This window comes from Ochotona princeps, chromosome 15 (genome assembly GCF_030435755.1).
Source record: "Ochotona princeps isolate mOchPri1 chromosome 15, mOchPri1.hap1, whole genome shotgun sequence".
Classification (NCBI taxonomy): Eukaryota; Metazoa; Chordata; class Mammalia; order Lagomorpha; family Ochotonidae; genus Ochotona; species Ochotona princeps.
In genome coordinates, this window is record NC_080846.1 from 11,193,340 (window position 1) to 11,219,812 (window position 26,473).

Below are 26,473 nucleotides of genomic sequence, written 5' to 3' on the forward strand. Positions count from 1 at the left end.
GTGGTTACCTTCTCCTCGGGCAGACTGGCTGGTAGATTGAGATCCTTTACATTTGGAAACTCAGGCAGTAACGTGCCAAGTTTGGACCGGGGTGAATATGCCACAGTCTGTTTGCTCACTTCTTTCTTGCCCGTCTCGCTCACCCAGGCAGCTCCTTTCTTGGAGTACATTACATCATAATATTGGGAGCTTTCCTTCACTGCGATGCCATAGTAATGGTACCTGGGCCAAAAGAGAGAGAAAGTTAGAGACAAGGCCAACGTTGTCACATGGGGATTCTCAAGTTGCTGTAGATGCGGTAGTTGCCCACTGCCAAGGAGGGCTGTGCTCATCCTCCTGGAGGCTGGAAAGGTTAATGCTTCTCCAAGCCTTGATATCTCTGAAATCCAGAATTAAACCCAAGTTCCATGTTGCCAGCCATCAATCAGGTAGGTAAAAATAACCAAAATTGCCTCCTACAGAAAATGTTAAATCAAAAGCTTTGCAGAGAATGGATGAAAAATTTTCCATCTGTACTTGATCGCTCATGTCTAGTCAAATCGGATCGCAGGGGCACAGCACAGGAGTTGGCCCCATCAGGGAGACCCCAGCAAAAGGATGTGTTTTTGCCTGCTAGGCGAACCGCCAGTCAAAACTCACCGGACCTATGCTTTTCTTAACCAAAGAATGTTAATCTCAAGTGTATATATATTTTTACAGATAAACTCAATGTTTCAGTTCACATCAGATGTAAGACAAAGACTAAAACTTTTTATTAATTTAAAATGAGCTTAAAAATAGCTATGATCTCAGTTAAGATTGATAAAGAGATGGAGGCTGCAGTGTGTTCTGTTTGAATTTTAGTGACCATCTATTAAATTCTTGCAACATGCTGGGCACTTTGCAAAGTGCTTCCAGTGCATTTATTTGAAAGTTAACCCAATGAAATAGGGATCATTATATTCTTGCCAGGGAAGAACATGAAGGCAAGAACTCTCGAGTTATTTGCTTAAGGTCAGATAGCTGTTTAGGGAAAGAGCGGGTTCCTCAACCCTGGATCTGTCTGGTTCTAACACGGCTGGTTCTACACTGACAAGAAGCACGGCTCGGAGAGCCTATGCCTATCCATTTTGATGTTTCTCAGAATCCCCTGTGGAGCTTAATACAAATACAGGCCCCTTAGTGCTCCCCAGGACCTATGTAGGAATGGGGCCCTAAAGTAGTTTTGAAACAAATCCCTAAGGTAATGCTAGGGCAGGCCACTTGGAGATTGTTGGTGTGAGGAGCTTAACTCATGTCATCGTATTTAATCTCACAAAGACTTAAGAGTCTGCGACTAATTATTTTCTCATTTTCCAGGTGAGAAAATGAAAGCCCCAGAGAATTTAACTAAAACTCCCTGAGATCAACCTGTGGGTAGGAGACAGGACTTGAACCTCAGAAGTGCTTTTACCCACTAAACCAAGCACTCTCAACCTTTTCCAATAGTAGGAATCAGTCACAAAACCACAGAAAAATAGATTCCTGGCCTCACCCCCAAAGATTCCAATTTCATAGATCTAAAGTACAAGATTTGCACGGTCCCAAGGCAACTTGAATGTAAATAACACCTGGACCTTTCTTTCAGAAATACTGCCTGACATATTAACCTCTCTCGACCCACAGAGTTGGGGGGACAGTCACAGAGTGAAGCGAAGGGGAAGGCACTTTGAGCTAAGGAAAGGCTTTCCCGGGAGGGAAGAGAGGCACATCTAACCAGCCCTGCCCCAGGGGTCCTCACATGGGATACCACTCGGTGATATTTCTGCTCAGTGGGCATCTCGTCTCCAGTGGAACGCCTCCGGGGATGAAGAGCTCAGAGCCTTCAAAGGCAGCCCAGTTCATTTTCAGTCACTGGTGTAGTTATCAGAAAGTTCTTTGTGTTGAGCTAATATCTGCCTTCTGTGCCTTCTACTTCCCAACTGTCATAACTGCCTTACCTCCTGGGGGAGTGGGGGAGGGGAGTAGGGGAGGAGCCTGGTTCTGGTTGGTTCCAGGTGTTCCGGAAGAGCTTTTCAGGTGGGAGGACAGTTATGACATGCCTCCTTGGCCTCGAAGCGTTGCCCTTGATCATCCTTTCTCAAGATCAAGGTGGTCAAGAATACATTTGGACCACACCGGTTCTTAACCAGTCAGAGGGCATGCGGCTAAAACGGGTCGCACAAAGCCCTTCCACTGAGCCCTTCCTGGACTGACGCTTTCAAGTTCTGTATCATGAGCACCACTTCACTCACTACTGACCAGCCCCCAGGGCAAACTGCTGAGGGATTTTTCTCTTTTAACTCCGTGTTTCTGGTTGGAAACTTCCTGGTGCCTTTTGATCCTTGAAGGAGTCTCCAACCTTTGCGAAGTCCTCACCAAGAGGACACAATAGAGTTGACATCACAGAATTTTTTAAAAGAGAGTATTTGCCCAATTTTCCAGTTGCCGGTTAGAGAAATGGAGCACACAGACAGGCTCGCATGTGCAAGCCAAAGGGAACCTTCTCCAAGTGTAGGTAGGGTGGGAATCCTTTCTGTTCTTTGACTGTCTCTGCCTTGGCTGTCTTTACCCTCCAGTCCCTTTTCAGAAACGAGTAACGGTGTATCAGGGCCAGCAATTCTTCAAAGACTATGAGCAGGACACTAACACTTCATTCCCACTCATTCACCATCTGCTCCTATATGGCGCTCCTGGGTGCCACCAGCTTTCTGAACTGCCCATTCTGCTCATCTGCAAGCAATGACAGGAGAACCTGACTTTTGCATGCTACAATCTTACCAAGGCGGAAACCTTGTCTGAAAACAAATATCATAATTCTTCGTTATGAATGAGGTTTGTTTTCCAGAACAGTTGCCTTGGAAAGTTATTAGAAATTTATGTCAAGAGCTTCCCTCTGGTTTGAAACTTTTTTTTTTAGTAACTACCTTTGAAAGCTGGCCCAAGACCTTCTGAGTCACTCCCCCTGTCCCCTCGCCCCCACGCATATACAAACACACACTTAACCTCATTATTGTCAGAAGTTAACTAAAAGGTGGTGGCCCTGTTGGGAGATCCACTTTCTTTCCCTAACTGAGTTTCGGAGTCAAATCTCTCCCCATTCCCAGGATAGGAATGTGTTGCCCAGGGGTGATAGGAAGACCTGTTACCCCAGGTGACAGTATCAGGTATGCTTTGGAGTCATCCTTCCAGGCAGGTCCCCTAAGCCCTGTGTGGTTGCTTTTTAAAATGTTGCAGTGTTTTATAGGTCACTGTGTGCTGACCTGCTCCACAGTGGTCAGACCATTTAGAAATGCTGCATAATAAGACACCCTCTAGTGGAGTCACCATGCACATTAGCATCATAAAAGCTTCCCAGAAGTCTTGCTGAAAAGGAAGCCTTATTTAACTCAGTGCTTACCAAACGCTTGGCTACAGCCTTCTGTTCAGGGAAGCCCAGGGCCCACAAAGATGGTTTGGAAACATCCTTACAAGCTGGTCCCGTCAGCCCGGATTCTCATGACACCTCAGTGATTCTAGGACGACACTGCCTTCCAGCTACTCAGGAGAGACAGGCCCCCAAGATCCCCTAAGTTTCCTTCCCCCTCAGGTCTTCCCTTATGCCTCATGCCTCAGAAAGCCCCCTCCTCCGACTCCTCCTCTTACTTTGTTGTCTACCACCACCCTCTTCGTTAGATCCCGGTTCCCTTTTTCTTATCTGTCTTCCCTTTCAAAATAAATGTCCACCCTGTGCAGGCTGTGATTGCTCCCAGCGTGGATCACAATATGCCTGACACACGGAGTGTGTGCAGCAAGGATTGGTTGGTGTTTGATGAAACTAGTGCAGAGGGGGCAGTGCGCCGTGTGGACCACGGTGGCCTTGCACCTTTTGGTCTCATCGTCCATGCAGGAACTAGTAGAGCTCTGTTTCTCTGACTGACCAACTACTCTCAGAGCAGAGAGGGTGCTCAGCAAAGTAGTCCACCTGACCTGGAGGTTGTCCAAAAAGCCACAAGGTGTTTCTCTCAAGGATGTTCAAGATTGTTACAACAATGCCCAGAGGCAGGTGGCACAGGTCCTGGTCCTTGGGACAGCCACTTTTTCAGACCCTGGGCATTGGGGGCCTGATGTCACAGAGCTCCTCCGTGTGTGTGTCTGTGTGGTCCCTCCTGTCCAGCCCTCACCCTCACCACCGTTATGCACACAGATAGGTCTGGATCAGGACTCAAGTGCAAGAGGCCCTAAAGATGCGGCCCGCCTCGCAGCTCTGCTGGTGGGATGGCTGTCTGGTGCTTACTTGGACTGTCCTCGGGTCCCGAGTCTTCTGGTGGTTAACTGAGGAAACTGCTGCCTTATGATCTGTAAGTCAACACAAGAATTGGTTATGCAGTGCGACAGAGTGGGCACAGTGACCGAGCTTGACAATCTGCAAACACAGAAGGAAAGGAAACATAGATCCTTGGAGAAGGCAGCTGGTGTCTGGGAGGCCCATGGTGGTATTCCCTGTGATTTTCTTCCTCCACTCTCTGCTTCTTTCTCCTGCTCACAGACAGTGCAGGAGACCCACTGCTCTAGAACACACAGCTCCCTTGTTTAAACCCCCTGTTACACTTGGAAGGGGAAAACAAACTCAGCCACAGTGATGCCCTCTGCTTGCCTCTTGGCCTCTCACTCCTACATACAGAGCGCTCACCATCTTCACCACTTTCCTGCCATGTGGGCTTCCTCTCTAATCCCCTTCCTGCCACCCACCAGCTTTTACCCTACTGAGAGCCTTTATACTGCCGTTCTCATGGAAGAAAATAGAACTGCACCTGGCACTTCCCAAGATTGGTTCCTCCTCCTCAACCTTCCAGGCTTCTGCGCAGTCTCTGTTTATGCCTTCCTCTGACCTGTGTGGATGTGGAGCAGCACATGCGGTGCCTTGCCATCGCATCCTGCACTGTCTTCTTCTCACTCTCTGAAATGGTCTTGCTTACTTGCTGTGTGCTTGGTTTGAGGCTCTTCTTCCCTGAAGGCAAGGTCATGAGAGCAAAGACCACCACATGCAGAGAGCTCAGCCTGCACTTACTGAATTAAGGAATGACGCCCTGCTCCTTGCCAGAAGAGTAGAGGGTGGCGACTTCTGCCTCCCAGGACGGCATGCAGGTTCACAAAAGAGCCAGGGAGGAGAGACCCACTGTGCAGACACAGAAAGAGCCTTGTTCCCTGATGTTTCCAGAGATGATGTTTGTTGGGAAGGCAGTACCATGCAGGGGTCATGGACATGAACTCTGGAGCTAGACTACCTGGATTAGATCCAAGCTTCAACCCTTTGCTTCAGGCAAGTTGTTCAGTAATGACTCAGTTTCCCTGTTTTTGTTTCATTATTTGTTTAATTTGAGAGGCAGAGAGAAAAAGAGAATGAAATTTCCTTTCTATTGGGTCACTCCCACAGATGGCTGCACCAGCTGGGACTGGACCAAGAACTCAGTCCAGGTCTTCTGTGCAGCTGGCAGGAACCTAACTACTTGAGACATCACTGCTATTGCCCACGTGAGTGACTTAGCCGGAAGCTGGGATCAGGAGCCAGGATTCTCACCCAGGCATACCCCAGGACAGGATGCCAAAGTCCCAACCAGCACCGCAACTGCTTCCCCTTGTGCTGTTCCTGCTGCCTCCAGCATGGTGCAAGCCACTCTCTCTGCCTGGAATGCTGCCCCCACCACCCCTGAGGCCTCCTCCTTCTCTAAGTCCCTCCTACTTGCTCTGGGAGCCTCGCTCTGGTCCCCTAGCAAATGGGGACAGTGTGCACAGGGCTTCAGCACACAGCCTCTGGGCTTCCTCCAGGTTCCAATCCTACCCCATCATGACCACTTCTCCTTGAAGCTTCTACACAAGGTGCAAACTCACCGACCCAGCCAGTCCCATCACTCTCCCTCCTCCTTCCCTAAGTCTTCGTTCTGGCCTTCAAGTACCAGGAATGCATGTGCTGACTCGGGGTCTTCCTGCAGGCTCTTCCCATGGGATGGAGCCCTCCCTCCGTGCCCCTTGTGGGCTTCATGTCTACCGACCCTTCAGTTTCAGCTTGTACCTTATTTAGTCCAAGAAACCTTCCCTGGGCCACTTGTTCAGTGACCTTAATGATGTGGTCCACAGAATTTTTTTTAGAAACTGACAAATACAAATTATATCTACACATATGCATATATATGTTATACAGTATGATCTGAAATATGTATATGGTACAGAATGGCTGAACTAAGGTAACAGATGCATTATCTCATATACTTATTCTTTCTGAGAATGCCTGAAATGTAATCTCTTTGTCATGTATAAGTATAGAACACATTAATTAAAATGCTGTAGGACCCGGCACAGTAGCCTAGTGGCTAAGTCCCTGCCTTGCATGTGCTGGGATCCCATACATGCACCAGTTTGTGTCCCAGCTGCTCCACTTCCCATCCAGCTCCCTGCTTGTGGCCTGAGAAAGCAGTGGAGGACGGCCCAAAGCCTTGGGACCCTGCACCCATGTGGGAGACCCAAAAGAAGAGAAGTTCCTGGCTCCTGGCTTCAGATCAGCTCAGTTCCAGCTATTGTGGCTACTTGGGGAGTGAACCAGTGGACGGAAGATCTTTCTTTCTTTGCTTGTCTCTGTAAATATTTCCAATAAAAAATAAATCTTTATAAAAATATTTTAATAAAAATACTCTATAATAGATCTCTTCAATTTATTCATCCTAACAAATTCAGTGTGTTTTGGCTGTCATCTCTCCACAGAAATCTTTTTTAAGATTCATTTATTTTACTTGAAAGAGTTACAGAAAGAGGAAATACAGAAAAAGAGAGGTACTTTTCATCTGTTGGTTCACTCACAAAATGGGTGCAAGGCCAGGGCTGGGAGAAGTCAAAACCAGGAGCTTCATCTGGGAGGGTCTCCTGCATGGGTGCAGGGGCCCAAAGACTTGGCTCATTTTCCACTGCTTTCCCAGGAGCAACAGCAGGGAGCTGGATAGGAAGTGGAGCAGCCAGGACTCAAAGTGGTACCTATACAGGATGCTGGCATTGTAGGTGGAGGCTTCACCTGCTATGCCACAGTGCCAGCCCCTCCCTTAGAGTCCTCACAGATGTTCATGCTCTGCTCTTCTCTGTGAAGTTTCTACCTAGACCAATAATACCCTGTACCAGGGGCATCTCCAGCCTCCTTTGCTGCGACTCTTCCCCGCGTTCAGCAAGTCACACCCTCAGGAACCACAGGTGCTGGCTAGTGGTAGGTCAGTTGAGTTGACCAGTTATCTCTGGGGCTGCTGGATAGCTTGCAAAGCACAGAGGGGGCAAAAAAGTCTCTGGCCAGGAATCTTACATTCTAGCAATGACAAGACTGGAGAAAGCAAAATATGAAAAAACAATGCATTGTCCATCTGCAAATGCTGCAGAGGTGAGCCCAGAAAGCAGAATGCAGAGAGCCTGGGGACTGTGCAGGTGGCAGGTGTTATCCTGTTTAGGGTGATGAGGATTCAGTGATTAGGTGGCATTTGATGGATGACCTGAAGGAAGTGAAGGAATGAACCACTTGGATAACTGGGGCAAAGAACAGCCAGGAAACAGAACAGCTGATGCAAAGGCCCTGAGGGTGTGGGGAAGGGAGTTCCATTTTTATTTCAGGAAAAACGAGGAAACAGGTGTGGCAGGAGCAGAGCCAGGGTGGGTGCAGGAGGGTGGCAGGAGACAGGGACATGTAAATGGGCCAGAGTCGCCTTCCTGAGCTTTTTCTCCAAGTGACATGGGCAGACTGCAGAGTGCTTTAACTGGAGTGATGGGGAATGAGAATTGACGTCACTTTCAGAAGGCTCTCTGGGGCCTGGCACGAAAGCCTAGTGGCTAAAGTCAGTCCTCGCCTTGCGTGCCCCAGGATCCCATATGGTTTCTGGTTTGTATACTGGCCTTTCTACATCCCTGCTTGTGGCCTGGGAAAGCAATAGAGGATAGCCCAATGCTTGGGGACCCTGTACTTGCATGGGAGACCCTGAAGAAATTCCTGCCTCTGTCTTCAGATCAGCAATGCTGCCGTTGCCTCTACTTGGGGAGTGAATTTGTGGGTGGAAGACCCTGCTCCCACATGGGAGACCTGGAAGAGGCTCTTGGCTCCTGGCTTTGGATCAGCTCAGTTCCAGCCATTGTGGCCACTTGGGGAGTGAACCAGCAGATGGAAGATCTTTTTCTCTGTCTCTCCTTCTCTCTATAAATCTGACTTTCCAATAAAAACAAATAAATCTTAAAAAAGAAGAAGAAAACTCTTTGGCTGTTGTGTGAAAAATTTACCATGGCAGGATAGAGAGCACAGTAGGGAGACAGACAGGAGGCGACTCAGGTGACAGTGGGGCTTGATACGTTAATGGGCTTGATAAGTATGGAAAAGCACAAATGATTCACTCCTCTGTAACTGGCCACTGCTGGCTCATGTATGTAGAAAGTTATAACTTTATGCATGATGGTTTCTATTTTTTTTCATTGATTATTTGGGGGTTTCTCCCTCAAAATGGTTTCTGAAACGTGGAACTGATTCAAAGAAGCGAAAGTGTCTCCATTTCTTCAAGCACACTGTCAAATCATTTTCTATGAAGTCACACTTTTTAAAAAATGTGCTAAGTTGAAAAGCCAAGAAAGCTCTTTGTTTTTTCTTCCCAACTTTCTCCACCTACGAAATGGGGGAGGGTGGTACTTGTTCATCTCGCCTCATAGGCTTGTTGGCAGAGAGGTGGCACCCAGGCTGGCCTCTGGAGCTGCCCCAGCGGGGGGCAGGACAAGGATGTGGGGTGGGAGCTCACCTGCACCAGTCTCATGTGCTGAATGAGGGGAGCCACAGCTCCTAATTCCCGTGTCAACTCCCCTTTTGGCCTCTTCCTCTAGTCACCATCTGTTTTAAGTATTTGTTTATTTAAAAGGCAGAGAGACACAGAGATCCCACTAACGCCTGCACTGGCTGAGGCTGAGCCTAGTTGAAGTCAGGAGCCTAGAACTCCATCTTGGTCCCTGGTCGGTGGTGGCAGGGACCCAAGTCCTTAAACTATCAACGTGTTGCCTCCCAGGGTGCACATGCAGCCAGCAGCTTGAGTTGGAAGTGGAGCCAGGGCTTGAAGCAGGCCCTGGAATTTGGGATGTAGGCATCTGTATGTCCCCAAGTCCCTGTCCTTTTATAGCCCATCCTTCCCACTGGCAGGGTGAGCACATTTCCATCCTTTTGTGGCTTTCAGAGGATCTGCATTCTATCCAGGTTTCAGGCTGCTTCAGCCCATTGTGCTTTCCCAAGCAGTCTATCTGTGTGGTTAGAATACCCGATTCTCTTTGTGAACATTCTTTTGCTGATAAAATATTTGATGGCCAAGTCATCCCTTCCCCCTCCTCCCCACCCTCAGAAGGAGAGAAAGGCAATTTCCAGTAAAGTAACCCGGAGGAAGGAAACTTGGGAAGGGCTGCTGTGGGGGTTGGGTGCAGGCACTGCCATCCCACATCACGGCTTGCCCCAGTGGAAGTCAAGACTTCCCACTCAGAGCAAAACAAGGCCCTTGCAGATAGCACCTCCTCCTTGCCACTAAAACAACAAAAAACCTGGGGGAAGGGGCTGAGCTGTTTTTTCTTTTTTTAATAATTGTTTCTTATGGGCTGCAAATTACAAATTATTCTCTCCTTTCACTGGTGCCTGTCCCCTGAAAACCCAGCACAATTTAGTTGGGAGTCTCAAAACGCAGGGTCTGTCCGGCCCCGCGCAGGCTGTGGAGCCTTTAATTTTTGGAGCAGGACTCAGCAAACAGTCAAGCACTTTTGTGGAGTTGGGAGAGTTGAGCTTCGCTGTTTGATAAATGAGCAGACAGGCAGGCAGCCCCTCTTTCTTGTTTTGTATGGATTCAATGAAGCCTGCTTAAAGAACGCCGCATGCTGTTCTAGCTACTGATCTAACATTCCGCAACACCCAAGCCTTCCAAATTCCCTTTAATTACTCGGGAATCCCACCCTTCTCCCTTTCAGCCTGGGCAGATGGGGGCCAGGGTGGAGGGGGGTGCTCCTCGAGGCTTGCTGAGAGTGGAGCAGCCCCAGAGAAGGGCCCTCCGGCACTCCTAAGGCTCCAGTGGTGGTGGTGTTCACAGCTCTCCCCACACCACATGCTCTGGGCTGGGGGAAGCCCAGCAGTGGGCTAGTGGGCTGGCATCATTTTGTGGGTACAGCTGTTTAAGAAATGGGAATGATTTTCAGGTACATGTTCTTCACACGACACAAACAAGGAGGCTCCTTTAAGAAGGGGAAGCGAAGGAGTGAAAGGAAGGACTGGCATCCACAGAGCCCTGCTCAGAGCCAGGCATCCTCAATTAGTCCTGAAGGTCATCCTGAAAGCCAAGCTGCAGGGGAGCACAACCACCTTACAGATAAGGAACTGGGCTCTAAGGTGGCGCCACAACACTCAGGCTCACAGTGAAACAAGTAGGAATGTGGCTGTGCTGTTTGTCTTTGCTTTTTCATTCTCTCTCTCACACACACATATACACACACTCACACACACACCAAGGTCTCCACTAACGGTGCAGGACTCCCCCACATCCTCTCCCGGCATGGCCTGGGAAGACACCTTGAGAGCCCCGCAGGGATGGCCGCTCGGCACCAACAGCCTTTGGTTTTGACCCTGGTGTCTCATGACCTCAGTTAGCTTGATCACTCATCAGGCTTTTGGTTATTTCTAGAAACTCAACCTACACGCTGTAGGCAAAGACTTGCCTCCAAGAGGAAGTGATCTCTAAGGAATCCACTGTGATGATGGAGGAAGACATATCCTCCTGCATCAGGAAGGAGACAGAGCCACTGGCCAGAGGGAGGTCGGGAGGTCGAGAATGGTGTTAAGGCTGAGAGCTGCAGGTCTTACTGCAGGGATTGTCTGGGTGTCTGGGAATGGGGATGTTCCTAGGGCAGGGTATTAGAAAATGAGTCCATTGGTAAACTGGTGACTTGATAATCACATATTGAGGAAGTCCGGCAGCTTGTTTTTAAAAATGCACACATCAGTCACTTTTTTTGAACCAGGGCAGTGATTAAGAAGTTGGTTAAAGGGATCTAATCACCCCAAACTGAAATCTGAAAATGAGAACCTCATTGTCTTTTTTGGATAATAAACCTAGGCCCCCCTTTCAGAGACATAAGGATAGTTGAAGCCCAGTGAGATGAATGAAGATGTTGACACTTCCTAGCTCCATGCTTTCATCTTCAAAAATGCGAGCTGCTAGAGTGACTTCACTACATGGGTGGAAGCCCAGCCATTCGATGATTTGGGGAGCTGGCACTCCCTGGGTGCTGGGCCCTCGGGGTTTAAGGGATAGTAGAATGCTGCAGGGACCATAGGGAACTTCCCAAGAGAAGTTTCGGATTCCTGTAATTCATAACAGGTGCAATGAGATAGGGAGTGCAACTCAAAATTATGCATTATGAATTCATGAAAGGGAGTCTGTACAGGTCCTCACGGGATAAAAGGTGACAGCAAGGCAGCTGCCCCTCGAGGGGGCACCATGGCTGGCAACTGCCAGGAAGTTCTCACCCAAAGCCACATAGGAAGCCAGCACTGTCCTCAGATGGACTGGGTAATGAACGCGTCATGTGTGCAAAGGAAAAAGCAGTCACCACACATCAAGTTAGCTAGGACGAGGAGTTACATAAGACACAGATTAAGTCAGAAATGGAATAATTTAGAAGAGGTAATAAGGGAGGGTGCGGGTGGTGATGGCAGCGTGTGTGAGAGGTAGGACATTTTTAGAACAATTGTTCTCAAAATTGTTCAGAAGGAAGAGCATGTAGCAGGAATGGAACAATGATATGTTAGTGACGATGCATTAAAGTCATGACGAGTTGCCATAGTAAGCTGATGCCATGCTAACACACATTGAGTGTTTACCAGGCACTGGCCTAAGTAGCGTTTGTGTAATTATCAGCTCAACAATGCTGCAGAAGGTTGTAGTCATAATTCCAGTTTACAGATGAGAAGTGGAGGTCCAGAGTTATTAAGAAGTTGCCTGAACTCACACAGGTTGTTTAGTTGTGGAATCCAAATTCAAACCTAGACAATTGGACTGCAGTTTTCACACTGTGTAACACTGAATAACAAAGGCAATCCAGGGTGAAATCAGACATTCTGATATGGACACTCCAGGGTAGAACCTAAAGACTCAGAATAAAATAGCAGGCAATTCTATGTACTTAGCAATTTTCCTTTGAAAACTGGAAAGAGATTATGACTAAAGAGTCCTAAAGCTGGTTCCAGACAGCCTTAGGGTGTGTTTAGTGCCCAGGTGGGTGGGCAAGCTGAGCCAGGTGGGATACAGGGGTGAGTGGGTTGGAGGAACTCCCAGGAGAGTGGAGTCTTGTCAGATGTCAAGATTTTTCATGTCTGTTTCTGCTCCAGGGACAGCAGCTACCGAGACACAGGTCCCCAAAACACCTGTGGTTTCCCCCACCCCCATTCCTTCAAGACGACCAGCAAGAAGGAAGGAGCCAGGTTTTCAATGAAATGCCACCCACACAGCCCTCTTGCCGCCTACCTCAAGGCTTCTTTGGAAAAGGCCAGATACAGAAACATTGAACTCAAAGTACGGTACCTTTGTTCATCCCAGCTTCTCTTTCTCATTTCTACCTCTCACTGCTGCCTCCTCTCACAAGCCAACGCTACCACCTGCCACAGCTCTCAAGGGCCTGGCTGTCTACATATTGAAATTATACTACCACAACTGTCTACTGCCTATCCATGAATCTGCCCTTTCCTGAAAAAGCCAACAAACTGCTGACCACAAATCATGTCATCTTCATCAGCCATGTGAAGCTAACTGTCCAGCTGTCACCACCCAGATCACTGTGTAAGAGAGAAGCACCTTTCATCTGTGGTGCTGACACAATTCCTAACTGATAGAACTTGATTTCTACCCATGATTTACTTGATGAGAAGGCTCCAGTGTTAAACTCCTTTGCATTGACAAAAAATCTGGTAATGACAGTGGAAATAAAAAAGAGCGCCTTGACCTCTGGGATTCCACTTCCCCCGGTGAAGAGTTTGGAAATTGTCAGGATGTCCTAGAACTAATACAAAACTACACAAACTGGGAAACTTCGCAGTTCATTTTGGAACCTTACAGGAGATAGGGACATGGGGAAAACACCTGCCCAGAGATTTGAGAGGGGAGTACAGGCAGTCCTTTATAACTGGAGGAGAGATGCCTGAGTGGAAGCTGTTGCAGGGACCAGGGCCAATGACACCTGAGCTGTCATTGATGAGCTGCTTTAGGCTGCATGTAAACCAACCATGCAGATGGGGCCCAGTCAAGGAGAGGCACACGCGGTAGAGCGGGAGCCTCCTGCAAGATCCTGACCGGGCTCCCAAAGTCAGGGTCATAGGAAAATCCCTTTTTGCTTCTAGCAGGGAGACTCTGTTGTTACCAAGGCTTGCCTTCAAGAGAACTTAGCTAACCACAGCCTACCCTACTGGGGCACCATCTGAGCCAGAATGACCTGGAGGATGGGAGAGGCCCAACTATAGCCACCAGCTCCAGCCAACTTGTCCCACATACAGGGGAAAGAAAGTTGAGCAGCACTGGTAATTCCCCAAAAGACTGTGATGAAATTCTAGATCCTGGAATGCTTCCTCTCCCCTCACACCTCACCACCACAATTTCAAAGGCCTATTTTCCTTGTACTGGGTACATCAAAGGTAGCTGCAAGAAAGAAATTACAAGGCATCCTAAAAAGCAAAAAAAGAAACAAAACCAAAGGTCAGTTTGAAAAAAATGAGACAGAAACAAACAGGGTGAGAATGTTGGAAGTATCAAACCAGGAATTTTAAACAACTATAGGGCTCGGTGTAATAGCCTACCGGCTAAATATAGGCTAGGCAGAAATACAGGGAGGAGATACAGAGGGAAAGATCTTCATCTGCTGGTTCACTCCACAAGTGGCCACAATACCCAGAGCTGAGCCAATCCAAAGCCAGGAGACAGGAACTTCTTCCGGATCTCCCAAGTGGGTGCAGGGTCCCGCGGCTATTGGCTGCCCTCTATTGCTTTCTCAGGCCAAAAGCATGGAGTTGGAAGGGAAGCAGAGCACCCAGGACATGAACTGACACCCATATGGGATCCTGGTGCTTGCAAGGTAAGGATTTAGCCATTGTGCCAGGCCCTAAACTTTACATTTTTAGACAACACATGGGACAAAAAGAAATCTTGAGAAATTAAAAAAATATTTGATTTGATATAGGATACAAACATCAAAACTTTATGAAAGTGAAAGCAATGCTCAGAGGAAAATTCTAAAATTCTAAAAATAGGAAAGAAGGAAGCTCTAAAATCATTCATGTAAGTTTTTATCCTAGGAATCCAGAGTAAAACAACAAATTAAATCTTAAGTAAATGGAAGAAAAGAAATAAGAATTAACTCAGAAATCAATTAAATTGAAAGCAAAACAAATCAATGAAACCCAAAGCTGATTCTTTGAGAAGAAAAATCAATAAAATTGCTAAACTTCTATTCAAGGCTAAAGAATAAAGAGAAGACACAAAAATTGAAATGAAATTAGAAATACCACTATAGTTGTATGGACAGTAACAGGATAATATAGAAGGCCAGTATTGTGGTATAGTAGGCAAATCCTCTGCTTGTGGAGCCAGCATCCCATATGGGTGCCGGTTCAAGTTCAGGCTGCTCCATTTCCAATCCAGCTCCTTGCTAGTGTGCCTGGTAAAGCAACAGAGGATGACTAAGGTTTGTGGGCCCTTGCACCCATATGGGGGACCCAGAAGAAGCCCAAGGCTCCTGATTTCAGACCTGCCCCAGGTCCAGCCCTTGTTATTAACTGGGGATGAAGCAGTGGATGAAAGATTCAACTACCTGTCTCTCCCTCCCTCCTTCCCTCTCTCCTTCTTTATAAATTTGCCTTTCAAATAAAAATAAACATATTTTAAAAGAATATATGAATACTATCAACAACTTCTTACCCACAAATTTGATAACAGATAATACGGACCAATTTCCTGAAAGACACACTTTGCTAAAGTTCATAAGAAGAAACAGAAAATCAGAAGAGTCTACAAGGCTGTGAAGAAATGTACTCAATAACTGGGAACCTTTCTAAGCAGCAAGCACGAGGCCCAGATGAGTTCACCGGTGAAATCGTCTAAACATTTAACAAATAAATTATTTCAATTCCCAACAGCCTCTTTCAGAGAATATAAGAAAAAGGAATACTTCCTAATTCAACAAGGTCAATAGTTCCCTAGGATCAAAAGCAGACATAGGCATTAAAACAAGACTACAGTACAACATCTCTCATGAACATGGACACAAACATTCTCAACAGAATCACTGCAAATTGAATACAACAAAGAATAAAGTTACACACCACAATCAAATGGGATTTACTGCAGCCCTGAAAGGCTAGTTCGCCTTCCAAGACATCAGTTAGTGTTAAGAGCACAAGTCAATGACGCAACAGGTGCTATTAAAAATGAGCAAAAGAAAAGGAAACCAATTAATACAGTCGTTACAATCAACAGGTTAAAAAATTATACACACATCAACAGATACAGAAAAAACTAGCAAAATCCAACATGCATCTTTCTACCTATCTTTCCTTCTCTCCGTGAATCTAGTCTGCCTTCCCAATGAAAATAAATAAATCGCTTTAAAAAGGAGAGGGTGAGGTGAGGAGGACATGATGGCTCAGTTGCTAAATCCTCACCTTGCAAGTACCAGGATCCCATATGGGTGCCGGTTCATGTCCTGGTGGCTCCACTTCCCATCCAGCTCCCCACTTGTGGCCTGGGAAAGCCGAGGAGGACAGCCTAAAGCCTGGGGATCCTGCACCTGTGTGAGAGATCTGCAAGAAACTCCTGACCTCTGGCTTTGAATTGGCTCTGGCCATTGTGGTCATGTGAGGAGAGAACCAGTGGATGCAAGTTCTTTATCTCTCCTCTCTGTAAATCTACCTTTGCAATAACAATAAAGAATAATCTTTTTAAAAAAAAGATTTATTTTTTATTGGAAAGTCAGATATACAGAGAGGAGGAGAGACAGAAAGATCTTCCGTCCGATGATTTACTCCCCAAGTGACTGCAACAGCTGGTGCTGTGCCAATCCGAAGCCGGGATCCAGGAACTTCTTCCAGGTCTCCCAAAAATTCAATACACATTCATTTAGAAAAAAAAAACTCTGCAAAGTAGAAATAGAAGGGAATTTCCTCAATGTAACAAATATACCCACAAAAATGATCTCCTATGGTTAACATCACACTTTGCGGCAGGGAATTTGAGGAGCTTTCATACTATTATCAGAAACACCACTCCTTTTCAGTATCATACTGGAAATACTGGGTAAGGCAAACAACAGGAAAGGAAATTAAAAAGTAGAGATATTAGAAAGTGATACATAAGATTTTGCACAAAAACGACATTATCATCTATACACAAAAACAAAAATATTTAGAAGCAACATTGTGGTGCAGTGTGTTAAGCTTCTATCTCTGATGCTACCAATCTATAGCAAAGTGCCAGTTTTAGTTTTGGCTGCTCCACTTCCGATTCATCTCCCTGCTAATACTCCTGGGAAGTTAGCAGATAATGGTTCTCCCGCTTTCTCTTAGTTGTTCTGTCTTTCAAATAAAATTTAGAAAAAGCAAATCTTTAAAAATAATCTGACCAAAAACTCTCTCCTGGAGCCAATAAGCAATTACAGCAAGGTTGCAGAAAACACAATTAATATGTAGAAGCTAACAACTTCTCTAAATAACTACAATGAATAAGTAGAAATTGAAACTGAAAATAGAATACTATTTATCACTCTTCCAAATGAGTAAGTATAAATCTAACAAAATATGTCCAAGACCTGTATTAGGAAAACTGCAAGACTCTGATGAAAGATATCAGACCAAGAGATAGTCCATGTTCATGAATAGGAAGATGTAATATTACCAGGATTTTATGGGCTGGTATCCTGGTACAGCTAGTTAAGCCAAGTCTGTAACACTGGCATCGCTTATGGGCACTGGTTTGTGTCTCAGTTGCCCTACTTCAGATCCAGCTCCCTGCTAGTGGCCTGGGAAAGCAGTGGTAGGTAACCCAAGTACTTGGACTCCTACATCTACATGAGAGACCTGTAAAAAGCTCTTGGCTTCTGGCTTCATTCTGGCCCTGCCCCAGACTTTATAGCCATTTGGGGAGTTGAACCACAAGATTCAAGATATTCTGTCTCTCTCTGCCTCTTTCTCTGCCTCTCTCTTTTTAGCTTTCCTTCTCTTTCTCCTCCCTTTCCTCCCTCTTTGTATACTGCCTTTCCAAAAAAACAAAAAGTGTGAGATTTCATTTCTTCTCAACATGATATATAGATTCAGTACAATCCCAATCAAAATCTCAGCAATTTGTGCCTGGCGGTGTGGCCTAGAGGTGAAAGTCCTCGCTTTGAACACCCGGGGATCCCATATGGGCGCCAGTTCTAATCCCGGCAGCTCCACTTCCCATCCAGCTCCCTGCTTGTGGCCTGGGAAAGCAGTCAAGGACGGCCCAAAGCTTTGGGACTCTGCACCCACGTGGGAGACCTGGAAGAGGTTCCTGGTTCCTGGCTTCAGATTGGCACATCACTGGCCATTGCGCTCACTTGGGGAGTGAATCATCGGACGGAAGATCTTCCTCCCTGTCTCTCCTCCTCTCTGTATATCTGACTTTGTAATAAAAATAAATCAATCTTTAGAAAAAAACTCAACAATTTAATTTGTAGATATTGGCAAAGTCAATCTAAAGTTGACATGGAAAAGCGAGAGATCCAGAAAGGCAGCACATGATTGGAAGGTGAGGAATAAAACTGGATAGCTGATACCACCCAAAAGACTTATTCTAAAGTGTAGTTATCAAGATGGTATGGTATAATAGGCAAAATAGTAAATAGATGAATTACACGGAGAGCTGATAAATAGCTCCACCTGAATGTAGGTAAGTGATCTGTGACAAAGGAATGAAGGTGACACTCCAGAACAAAGTCATTTGAACAAACGGAATGAGTGCACACTCACAAGCTAAAAGAAGAACTTACACAAAGACCTTAAAGTCCTTCACCAAAAGGAACAGAATAGATCATCACCTAAATACAAAATGCAAAGCCATACAATCTTTTTATGATAACATAAGAAAAGCTAGAAGCTTATGACAAGACTATTTAGAAACAACACTCAAGGCAGAACCCATAAAAGAAATCATTGATAAATTGGACTTAATTAAAATTAAACATTTTTGCTCTGTGAAAGATAATGCCAAGACTGAAAAAAAAAGTTATGCACTGCAAAATAATACAAAAGACACATCTGGCAAGGACTTTTGTCCAAAACATAAACCCCCTCCCCAATAAAACCTCAAAATGTAACAAAAAGAAAATAAATCTGGGGTCTGATGCAATGGTTCAATGGCTAAATCCTAGCCTTGCACATGCTGGGATCCCATATGGGTGCCATTTTGTATCCTGGCTGTTCTGCTTCCCTTCCAGCTCCCTGCTTTTGGCCTGAGAAAGCAATAGAGGGCAGCCCATAACCTTGGGACCCTGCACCCACATGGGAGATCCGGAAGAAGTTCCTGGCTCCTGCCTTCAGATTAGCTCAGCTCTGGCCATTGTGGTTACTTGCGGAGTGAACCAATGGATGGAAGATCTTTATTTCTGTGTTGCTTCTCTCTATAAATCTGCATTTTCAATGAAAAGAATCAATCTTTAAAAAATAATAAAGAAAATATACCCAGTTAAAGAATGGACCAAAGACATTAACAAACGCTTCACCAAGGAAAACACATAAATAGGGATGTTCCACATATGTTATCAGGAAAATACAAATTGAAACAATGAAACAGCATCACCCATCCATGAGAATGGCCAGAACCCAGCATGCTGATACCAACTGAAGAGCAACAGGCATTCCTGCTTATTGCGGCAAGAAGGCAAAATGATGCAACCACTGTAAAAGGCAGTTTTGTCAGTTTCTCATACAAGCCAACCCCCTCTTATCATACTGCTCAGCAATGTGCTCTTGGTATTTACCCAAGGAGATGTAACCCTATGTCTACACAAACACCTGCACAGTGGATATTTGTAGCAGCTTTGTTACAAACTACCAAAACCTGGGAGCAAGATAACTCTTCACAGGGCAATGGATAAACCATTATGTCTAAGCAATGGAACATGATTCTGCAATAAAAATCATGAGGTATCAAGCCATAAGAAGACATTGGGAGAGCAAATGCATACCCCCCAAAAAGTGAACGAAGCCAATATGAAAAGATTACAGACAGTATGAGTCCAATTCCGTGACATTCTGGAAAAGGTAAAGTTATTGTTGACAGCAATAAGCAGGGGTTAGTAGTTGCCAGGGGTTGAGGATCAGGGAAGAATGAGGAGAAATAGTAAAAAAAAAAAAATTAAATTAAATTTAAAATTATGCATGTGATTCTGATGATGGACCCAAGTCATTATGCATTTGTCCAAACCCACAGCAGGTGCAGCACTAAGAGTGTCCCCTGTTTGGTTCTAATCTTTGCTTATTGGTCTCTGTCTATCTAATCTAATCGGTTTTTTTTTGGGGGGGGGCGCCTCTGGAGCGACCCTGATGGTCATTGCAAGAGAGGGTGGGGATCCAAAGTTGAAACTAAGTAAGGACCAGAGAGAGCTCCCCTCCCGAGTCCTGAAGGAAATTTACTGTTCTTCTGTTTCTGAGAACTCTTCTGCTTCTGTCCACTCAGGGCCCCCAAGTGAATCATGGGTCTGGGAGACTGTGATGCCTCGGTGTGGGTCCATCCATCATCACACATGCGCCCCTCTGCTGGGGAGTGTCTGTGATGGGGAGGCGAGGCAGGTAGGAGGCATGTGGGGATGGAAACACTCTGTACCTCCTTTTAGGCCTGCTGTGAACCTAACACTGGGCTAAGACTGTCCTTAAACAAACAGGAACAGCCACAGCTCTGCACTCAGGGTATGTGTAGATCCCGTGAAATAATGCAGGCAAAGGGCTTGCTTGGGGACTGGCTCAGAGTCACTGCTGGCTGTCAGCACTTGACAATGTCCAGAGAAAACATATTTCTCTCTTTCTAAAAGATTTATTTTATTTATTTGAAAGGCAGCATTAAAAAGAGAGACAGACAGAGAGAAAAGAAGAGAGAGAGAGAGAGAGAGAGAGAGAGAGAGAATCTTCTATCTGCTCATTCACCTCCCAAGTGGTTACGAAGACTGGGCCAGGATGAAGCCAGGAGCCTGGAATTCTCACATGGGAGGCAGGAGCCCAAGCACTTGGGTGATCCTCCACTGCTTTCTCAGGTGCATTAGCAGGAAGCTGGATAGGAAGCAGAGCAGTCAAGACTCAAACTGGTGCCCATGTGGGATGCTGGCAACACAGGCAGCAGCTTAATCCACCATGCCACAATGCCAGCCCCAAGGAAAAGCAGTTCAGGTTATATACGGCAAAGTATCTCATCTGCCTGTTGACTAAAGTCGCCCAGCTGAGGATTGAGGGAGTGAGGCTCAGAGAGGGAAAGGGGCCTGCTACACGGTTCACAGTAGCAAGGGTGACCAGTTGAAGGCTCACACACTGACATTATTGGAAATCCTTGACCCTGCAGCACATCACGCACACTCAGTAAACGTTTGATGATAGAGTGTTTTCTTTGAAACCTCTGTTGGAATGCATACTGTAGATACTTGAGTAGCAATGCATCTCTTGATGTGTTGAGTGGCAACAACTTCTCTGTAAACTAGAGAAGTTCTCCTTGCTTGGAAGTCTAAGGCTCGATCACTTTCTGAAAAAGGCTATTTGTGGGCTAAAGGCATCAGTGCTCCATCCTGGGTGCAGGTAGAATTTTTGTTTTAGAGTTAACAAAAAGCAAGTGGAAAAGCTGTAGAAAATTGTTCCTGCTGAACTGAAAAGTTACCAGTCTAAGCTGCTGCAGATCCTTCAGGGCTGGGGGCTAGGGAATGGGAGATGGGCATGCTCGGGGCTGGGGTGGTGTCTATGATTGACCCATTTCTCAGGCTGTCCTGGCTCTCTCTGTGTCCCTCCAGTCCTGTTCGTTCACAGCTTAGGAGGCACGGTCCCGGCTTGCTTTGCAGTCTCAAGTGCACATGTCCCTTGTGTAGGACCCTGTCCTTACAGGCTGATTTCCGCACTCCACACCCTGTCTCCCAGCACAGAGCCTGCCTCATAGTGGCTGGGAGACAAACGCATCTCAGATAAGTGGGCGAGTCCAAGGGGGGGAAGGCAGGGGAGACACTGGCAAGGGAAGCCCACAGCAGCCAGAACACCACAGGGCCCAGACAGCATCATGAAGATCTAAGGGGGCAGGGGGAGGTTCCAAACGAATCACCAGCACACCTGACCCCTGAGAAGCAGAGAAACTGGGATTTCTTTCCCAAATTCAATCAGCTGAGAGGTTGCTAGGTGCTTATTAATGGCTACATCTAAGTCACAGGGTCAAATGCTTGCATAAAACTTGCCTCCACAAATATCTATCCTAGTCCCCAAACAATCTGATCTGTGTAAACGAGATGAGAAGGGCACGAACTGTGGGCCAGCCTTCCCAGGATTGCGGCCTGAATTCACCACTTACTGGCTGTACGACCTTAGAGAAATTGCCAGAATTTCCTGGAACTCAGCAGTCTCACCTATGGACTTGGGAAATAAAGCACCTGCCTTCTACAGCTGTTTGGAGAATTTGACGTTGCTTAAATAGGTACAGATACAGATGTATTGCTTACAACAAGACCAGGTACATGGAGAGCCTTCTAAAAAGTTTGTTATTTAATGTTGAGAACTATGCCTGCTGTCTTCTAAATCAGTTGCTCAGAAGAATCCCTTTGATCTGCTTGGAAGAATCCCTGTTGGTGATGTCCTGTGTGTGCCAGCTCTGATCCCTGATACTTGCTTTTATAATTCTCTTAAAAGTTATTTCCTGTTTTGGTTGGAGCGCTGTTGGCATATTTCAGAATGATGAGCCTACAGGAACGGTAGTAGGAAGATCAGAGGAGAGCAGCAGACCAGACCAGACCCTGCCCTTCCTCACAGAGGCGCTCAAGCCCCTGGCGGTCAGATCCAAGGTGAACATTGTAGTTCAAGATGAGAGGACAGGATTGATCTAGAAAAGATTTTAAAGTATGAAGAAGAGGCTTGCTCTATAACCAACAACTCAAAGCCACTAAATCTACCAGGAAACCATTCAAAACCAGGGAAAGGAGCAAAGCTGTTTTCAATGTATTCTTCATTGAGCCAATTACACTTGCCAGGGCTCTTCTGGGCAGCTCTGAGAATCAGGGTGTAACACTGGGCATGCAGTGAGCTGGCCAAAGCCCTCTCACACAAGAACAGAGCTACGGGGTGACTTCTAAATCTGAGCTGAAGTGGCGGCATGTGGCAGGAGGTTGGTTAGAGTGTATGCCCTCAGCCAGTGTGGGACCCCTTCTTCCCCCAGTCTCAGTCACAGAAACCAGAAAAGGGGAGAGAAAGCCCATCCCACTCCTTTCTCAGAGCCACAGAGGGCGAACAGCTCTGACTTTAACTTAGATGGAAATTTTCAATTGAAGTGTACTTTTAAATATCTGAGAATGAGTTGCAATTATCTATTCAATACTGCCAAGATGGTTGAAGGCTGGAGAAGGCTGTGGAATCTTCCTCTCGCATCATTACAGGACAGTCAGGAACAACCTAACAGGCGCCTTCCAAGGCAGATCTTCAAAGGGAGTGAAAAGGCAGGTGGTTTCCATTTGCACCTGAGCAGGTTCATCCCTGTTCAGTAAGGGACTCATGGAGTACAGACTGCATGTCAATTTCACACAGTTATTGTGATGGTTAAATAAGTTTATGTCCATGAAAATAATCCATGTAGTTTCTGACAGGGAGTAACCCAGCCTTGAGAAAATATCTGAGAGTTGCTACACACACACAATATTCTGTGTGTATGTGTGTGTGCGTGTTGGGGGTGCACAATGAACAAGTCCTACTGGAACTTGGGGTAGAAAATACAAAGCAACTGGCTATGTAACATGTAGTATTACAGAGCAGGCGGAAGATGGGCAGGTAGCAGTGCATATGATACATGAGTGTACGCATACACATGTGGTATGAGCACATAACATGTGAGATATCTTCAAGTGCTCATGGAAAATGCATATTATGAAAAAACTATGCCCAATTTTTTTTGCATCAAAGCAAACATATCTTTTCAGTCCGCATTCTAGAAACGCTGACATTTTCTTCATGCATAGTCAAGTAGCAAACAACGCAACGGAGCAAATGAAAGCACTGTGAGGAAACTGAGGAGGTGGGAGGGGGTGGAGGGGATTTCAGATCCTGATGGAGCACACTTGCAAGGGCACTTCGTGGTTTCAAAAGCCACCTTCACAACACGGCCTCATTTCATCCCTAGGAGAATCTTGAAAGAATTATTCTTGTCTAACTGTAGGGAAAATGGGAGCTCAGAAAAATGACTCCAAGTTGGGTGACCTTTCATTACTCTCACCAACAGCAAAATGCAGACACAAGACCAGCTCAGCTGGCAGCTCCAGCCTGCTCTGTGCTTCCTAAATTAGCTCTGGGCCTCAGAGCCCACACATTCCTGGAAGCTGGTGCTTCTGCAGGTGGCCTTTGGACGTGGAAGGAAACATTTCAGATTTTAACTTGCAGCGAAGTAGTCCCTGCCTCCCACTTTATCAACAGCACCAATGGGGACAGCTTCCACCCCACCGATGCCTGCTCACCAGGTGGGAAAGGGATTACAAATCCATTTTATTATCTTTAAAAAGAGAACAGGCTCAATTGGCTAAGCCTCTACACCTCCAATCCCTGGCATCTCACATGGCCGGCAGTTTGTATCCCGGCTGCTCCATTTTCCTTCCAGCTCCCTGTTTGTGGCCTGGGAAAGCAGTAGAGGTTGGCCCAAAGCCTTGGGACCCTGCACCCGCATGGGAGACATGAACAGACTCCTGTATCCTAGCTTCAGATCGGCGCAGTTCGGACTGTTGCAGCCACTTGAGGATTTAACCAGCAGGTGAAAGATCATTCTGTCTCTCCTTCCCTCCGTGCAAATCTACCTTTTAAAGAAAAATAAATCTTTTTTTAAAAGATTTATTTATTATTTTTATTGCAAAGTCAGATACACAGAGAGGAGGAGAGACAGGAAGATCTTCCGTCTGATGATTCACTCCCCAAGTGAGCGTAATGGCCGCTGCTGTGCCAATCCGAAGCCAGGAACCAGGAACCTCTTCCGGGTCTCCCACGCGGGTGCAGGGTCCCAAGGCTTTGGGCCGTCCTCGACTGCTTTCCCAGGCCACAAGCAGAGAGCTGGATGGGAAGTGGAGCTGCCGGGATTAGAACCAGCGCCCATATGGGATCCTGGGGTGTTCAAGCTGAGGACTTTAGCAGCTAGGCCATGGTGCCGGGCCTGAAAAATAAATCTTAAAAAAAAAGAGTAAGCTGTGACATTCAGCCTTGCCTGATCTGAAAAGTTCATAAACGAACCCCAAGTCTGGATGGACATGCTCAAGGAAGCCTGTGTACAGTGACACCCCAAGGCCACACAGAACTACCAAGCCCTTCCTCTCTGCAGCATGCTGGAGCCCTGAGGAAAAGCAAATGGGTTTAGGGATTCCGCTCCACCAGCTCTGTGTGGACATCCACAGTAGGCACCTTTGGCCCTCTGTGGCTGGAAGGATAGCCCCAACTCTCAGGGCATTTCAAACTGATGCGAGGCCAAGGGTGCTGGCATTTCTGTTAATACTGTTAAGAGTAGTGCCTCATGTGTAGAACAAAGACAAGACAGAGTTTGGATACTTTCTTAAATGACTACTTAGTAAGCAACTGTCATTACAGGGGGATTTACCGTTTGGGAAAATTGCTTTGAAGGGTCATTTGGACAAGACATATATGGGGACATAGATAACACAGAAACTAAAGCTCTGAGGAGAGAGGAAATTAGGATGGGGTTGTCCCCAGCAGCAGGGGCAGAAAGAAATGAGTGGCGAAAAACAGGTGGCAGAGGAAAAGGAGATAGCCAACCAAGGAAGTGGTGGAAGTAGTTGGGGAACTGGTTGGGGTAGACAAGTAGTCTTCACCTGCCTGAGGACCATTCATTCACATCAGGGGGGAGTGTTGGTCTGAAAAAAAAAAAAAGCAAAAAACCTGATTGAAATATAAATCTTTCCTGCAAACTTTAGTCTCCCAGGATACAGAGGCTCTCCTGTGGGCTGTTTTGGGAAAAGCCAACGGAACACCAAAGTTTATCCTCAGCTTGCCATGGTATAAGGCAGAGCTGGCCAATGGAACTTCCTGCACCATCCGATATGGGCGGCTGCAGTTACAAGTGACTGCTGAGCATCTGAAATGTGACTGATGCAATTGCTCGTGAACTTCATTTTAAATTTCATTTTAGCTGAATAGCTCCATGTGGCCATGCTGACCATGCTGAATGGCATGGAATGAGTAGAGGCAGCATATGCAGGAGAATAGCTCTGGGTATGGTGGGCCTGAGAAAACACATGCCTTAGGTTTTGCTTAAATCTTAGGATGGGCTTGGGAGTTAAACTAGGAATGAAGGTAGATGCTGGGGTCAGAGAGGTGAGTTTAAACCAATTTTACTTAGATCACGAGGTAAAAAAAAAAAATCCCAACCTGACAACAGTTTTAATTTTAGTTTTAATTTTTACTCATTTGAGAGGCAGAGAAACAAAGACACAGAGATACAGACAGGGAGAGCTGCCATATACCCGGGGCTCAGGGCAACAATTCAAGCCTCCCAGGTGGGGGACAGGAACCTAACTGAGCCATTAGCGCTGCCTCCCTGGGTCAGTGCTCCTGGGAAGCTGGAATCAGGAGCCAGAGCTGGGACATGCCCCCAGGAAGTGAGTAGAAGGTGGTGGCATGCAAACCAGTGGCTTAACCAGAGGTCAAATACCCACCCGCACAAAGGCACTGGGGAGAAAAGGAATAGAGAATCATCATACAAGCAACTTGCAATTTCTAATAATAGTCATGGTGGGTTGTGCATTCACTTTGCAGAGTCTGAGCTAAGAAATAAATGCCTGAGTTCATGTCCAAACATCTTGTGACAAATCCACAGTAGTCATGACAATTGGCATAAGGCAGGTGTTTAACCTGTGTTCCTGGATGACTGAATGCCTCAGTATCTTCCTGCAACCACCTAGTCTCACCACATCCCCCTGAGGCAGCTGAGGCTCTGAAGACACTGGGTAGGAAGTCCATAGGAATCCAGAGTCCTTTCAACGTTTTGGTTCACTCAGACTATCCCTCCAAGCTCCTCTGAAGGCCCAGTCTGGGCTGAGTATGTCAATGTGGTGAATGTTCCATGAGCTCAGACACCTGACCTGGCCCTGGCTTCACACGCATCCACAGCGTTCTTCTTCCTCCTCCCGCCCCTGCACTCCCTCTTCATGCCCCAGCAGAACCCATAGCAGGCTCCTTTCTGCGTCCCCA

The 26,473-nt window shown here is 46.4% G+C and overlaps 1 protein-coding gene across 3 annotated transcripts in view; it reads right to left on the reverse strand.

Annotated features, from left to right (window-relative positions):
• RFX4 (regulatory factor X4) overlaps window positions 1–26,473 on the reverse strand; it is a 149,227-nt gene that overhangs the window by 66,824 nt on the left and 55,930 nt on the right. For 2 of the 3 annotated variants that reach the window (XM_058673375.1, XM_058673374.1), the window contains exons 5-6: window positions 4,274–4,335; window positions 9–222 (exon numbers count right to left, since the gene is read on the reverse strand). In XM_058673375.1, the coding sequence (XP_058529358.1) occupies window positions 9–222; window positions 4,274–4,335 (276 nt within the window). Of the gene's footprint in view, window positions 1–8; window positions 223–1,759; window positions 1,950–4,273; window positions 4,336–26,473 lie in introns of those variants that run through there. The other variant, XM_058673376.1, reaches the window with a different exon arrangement.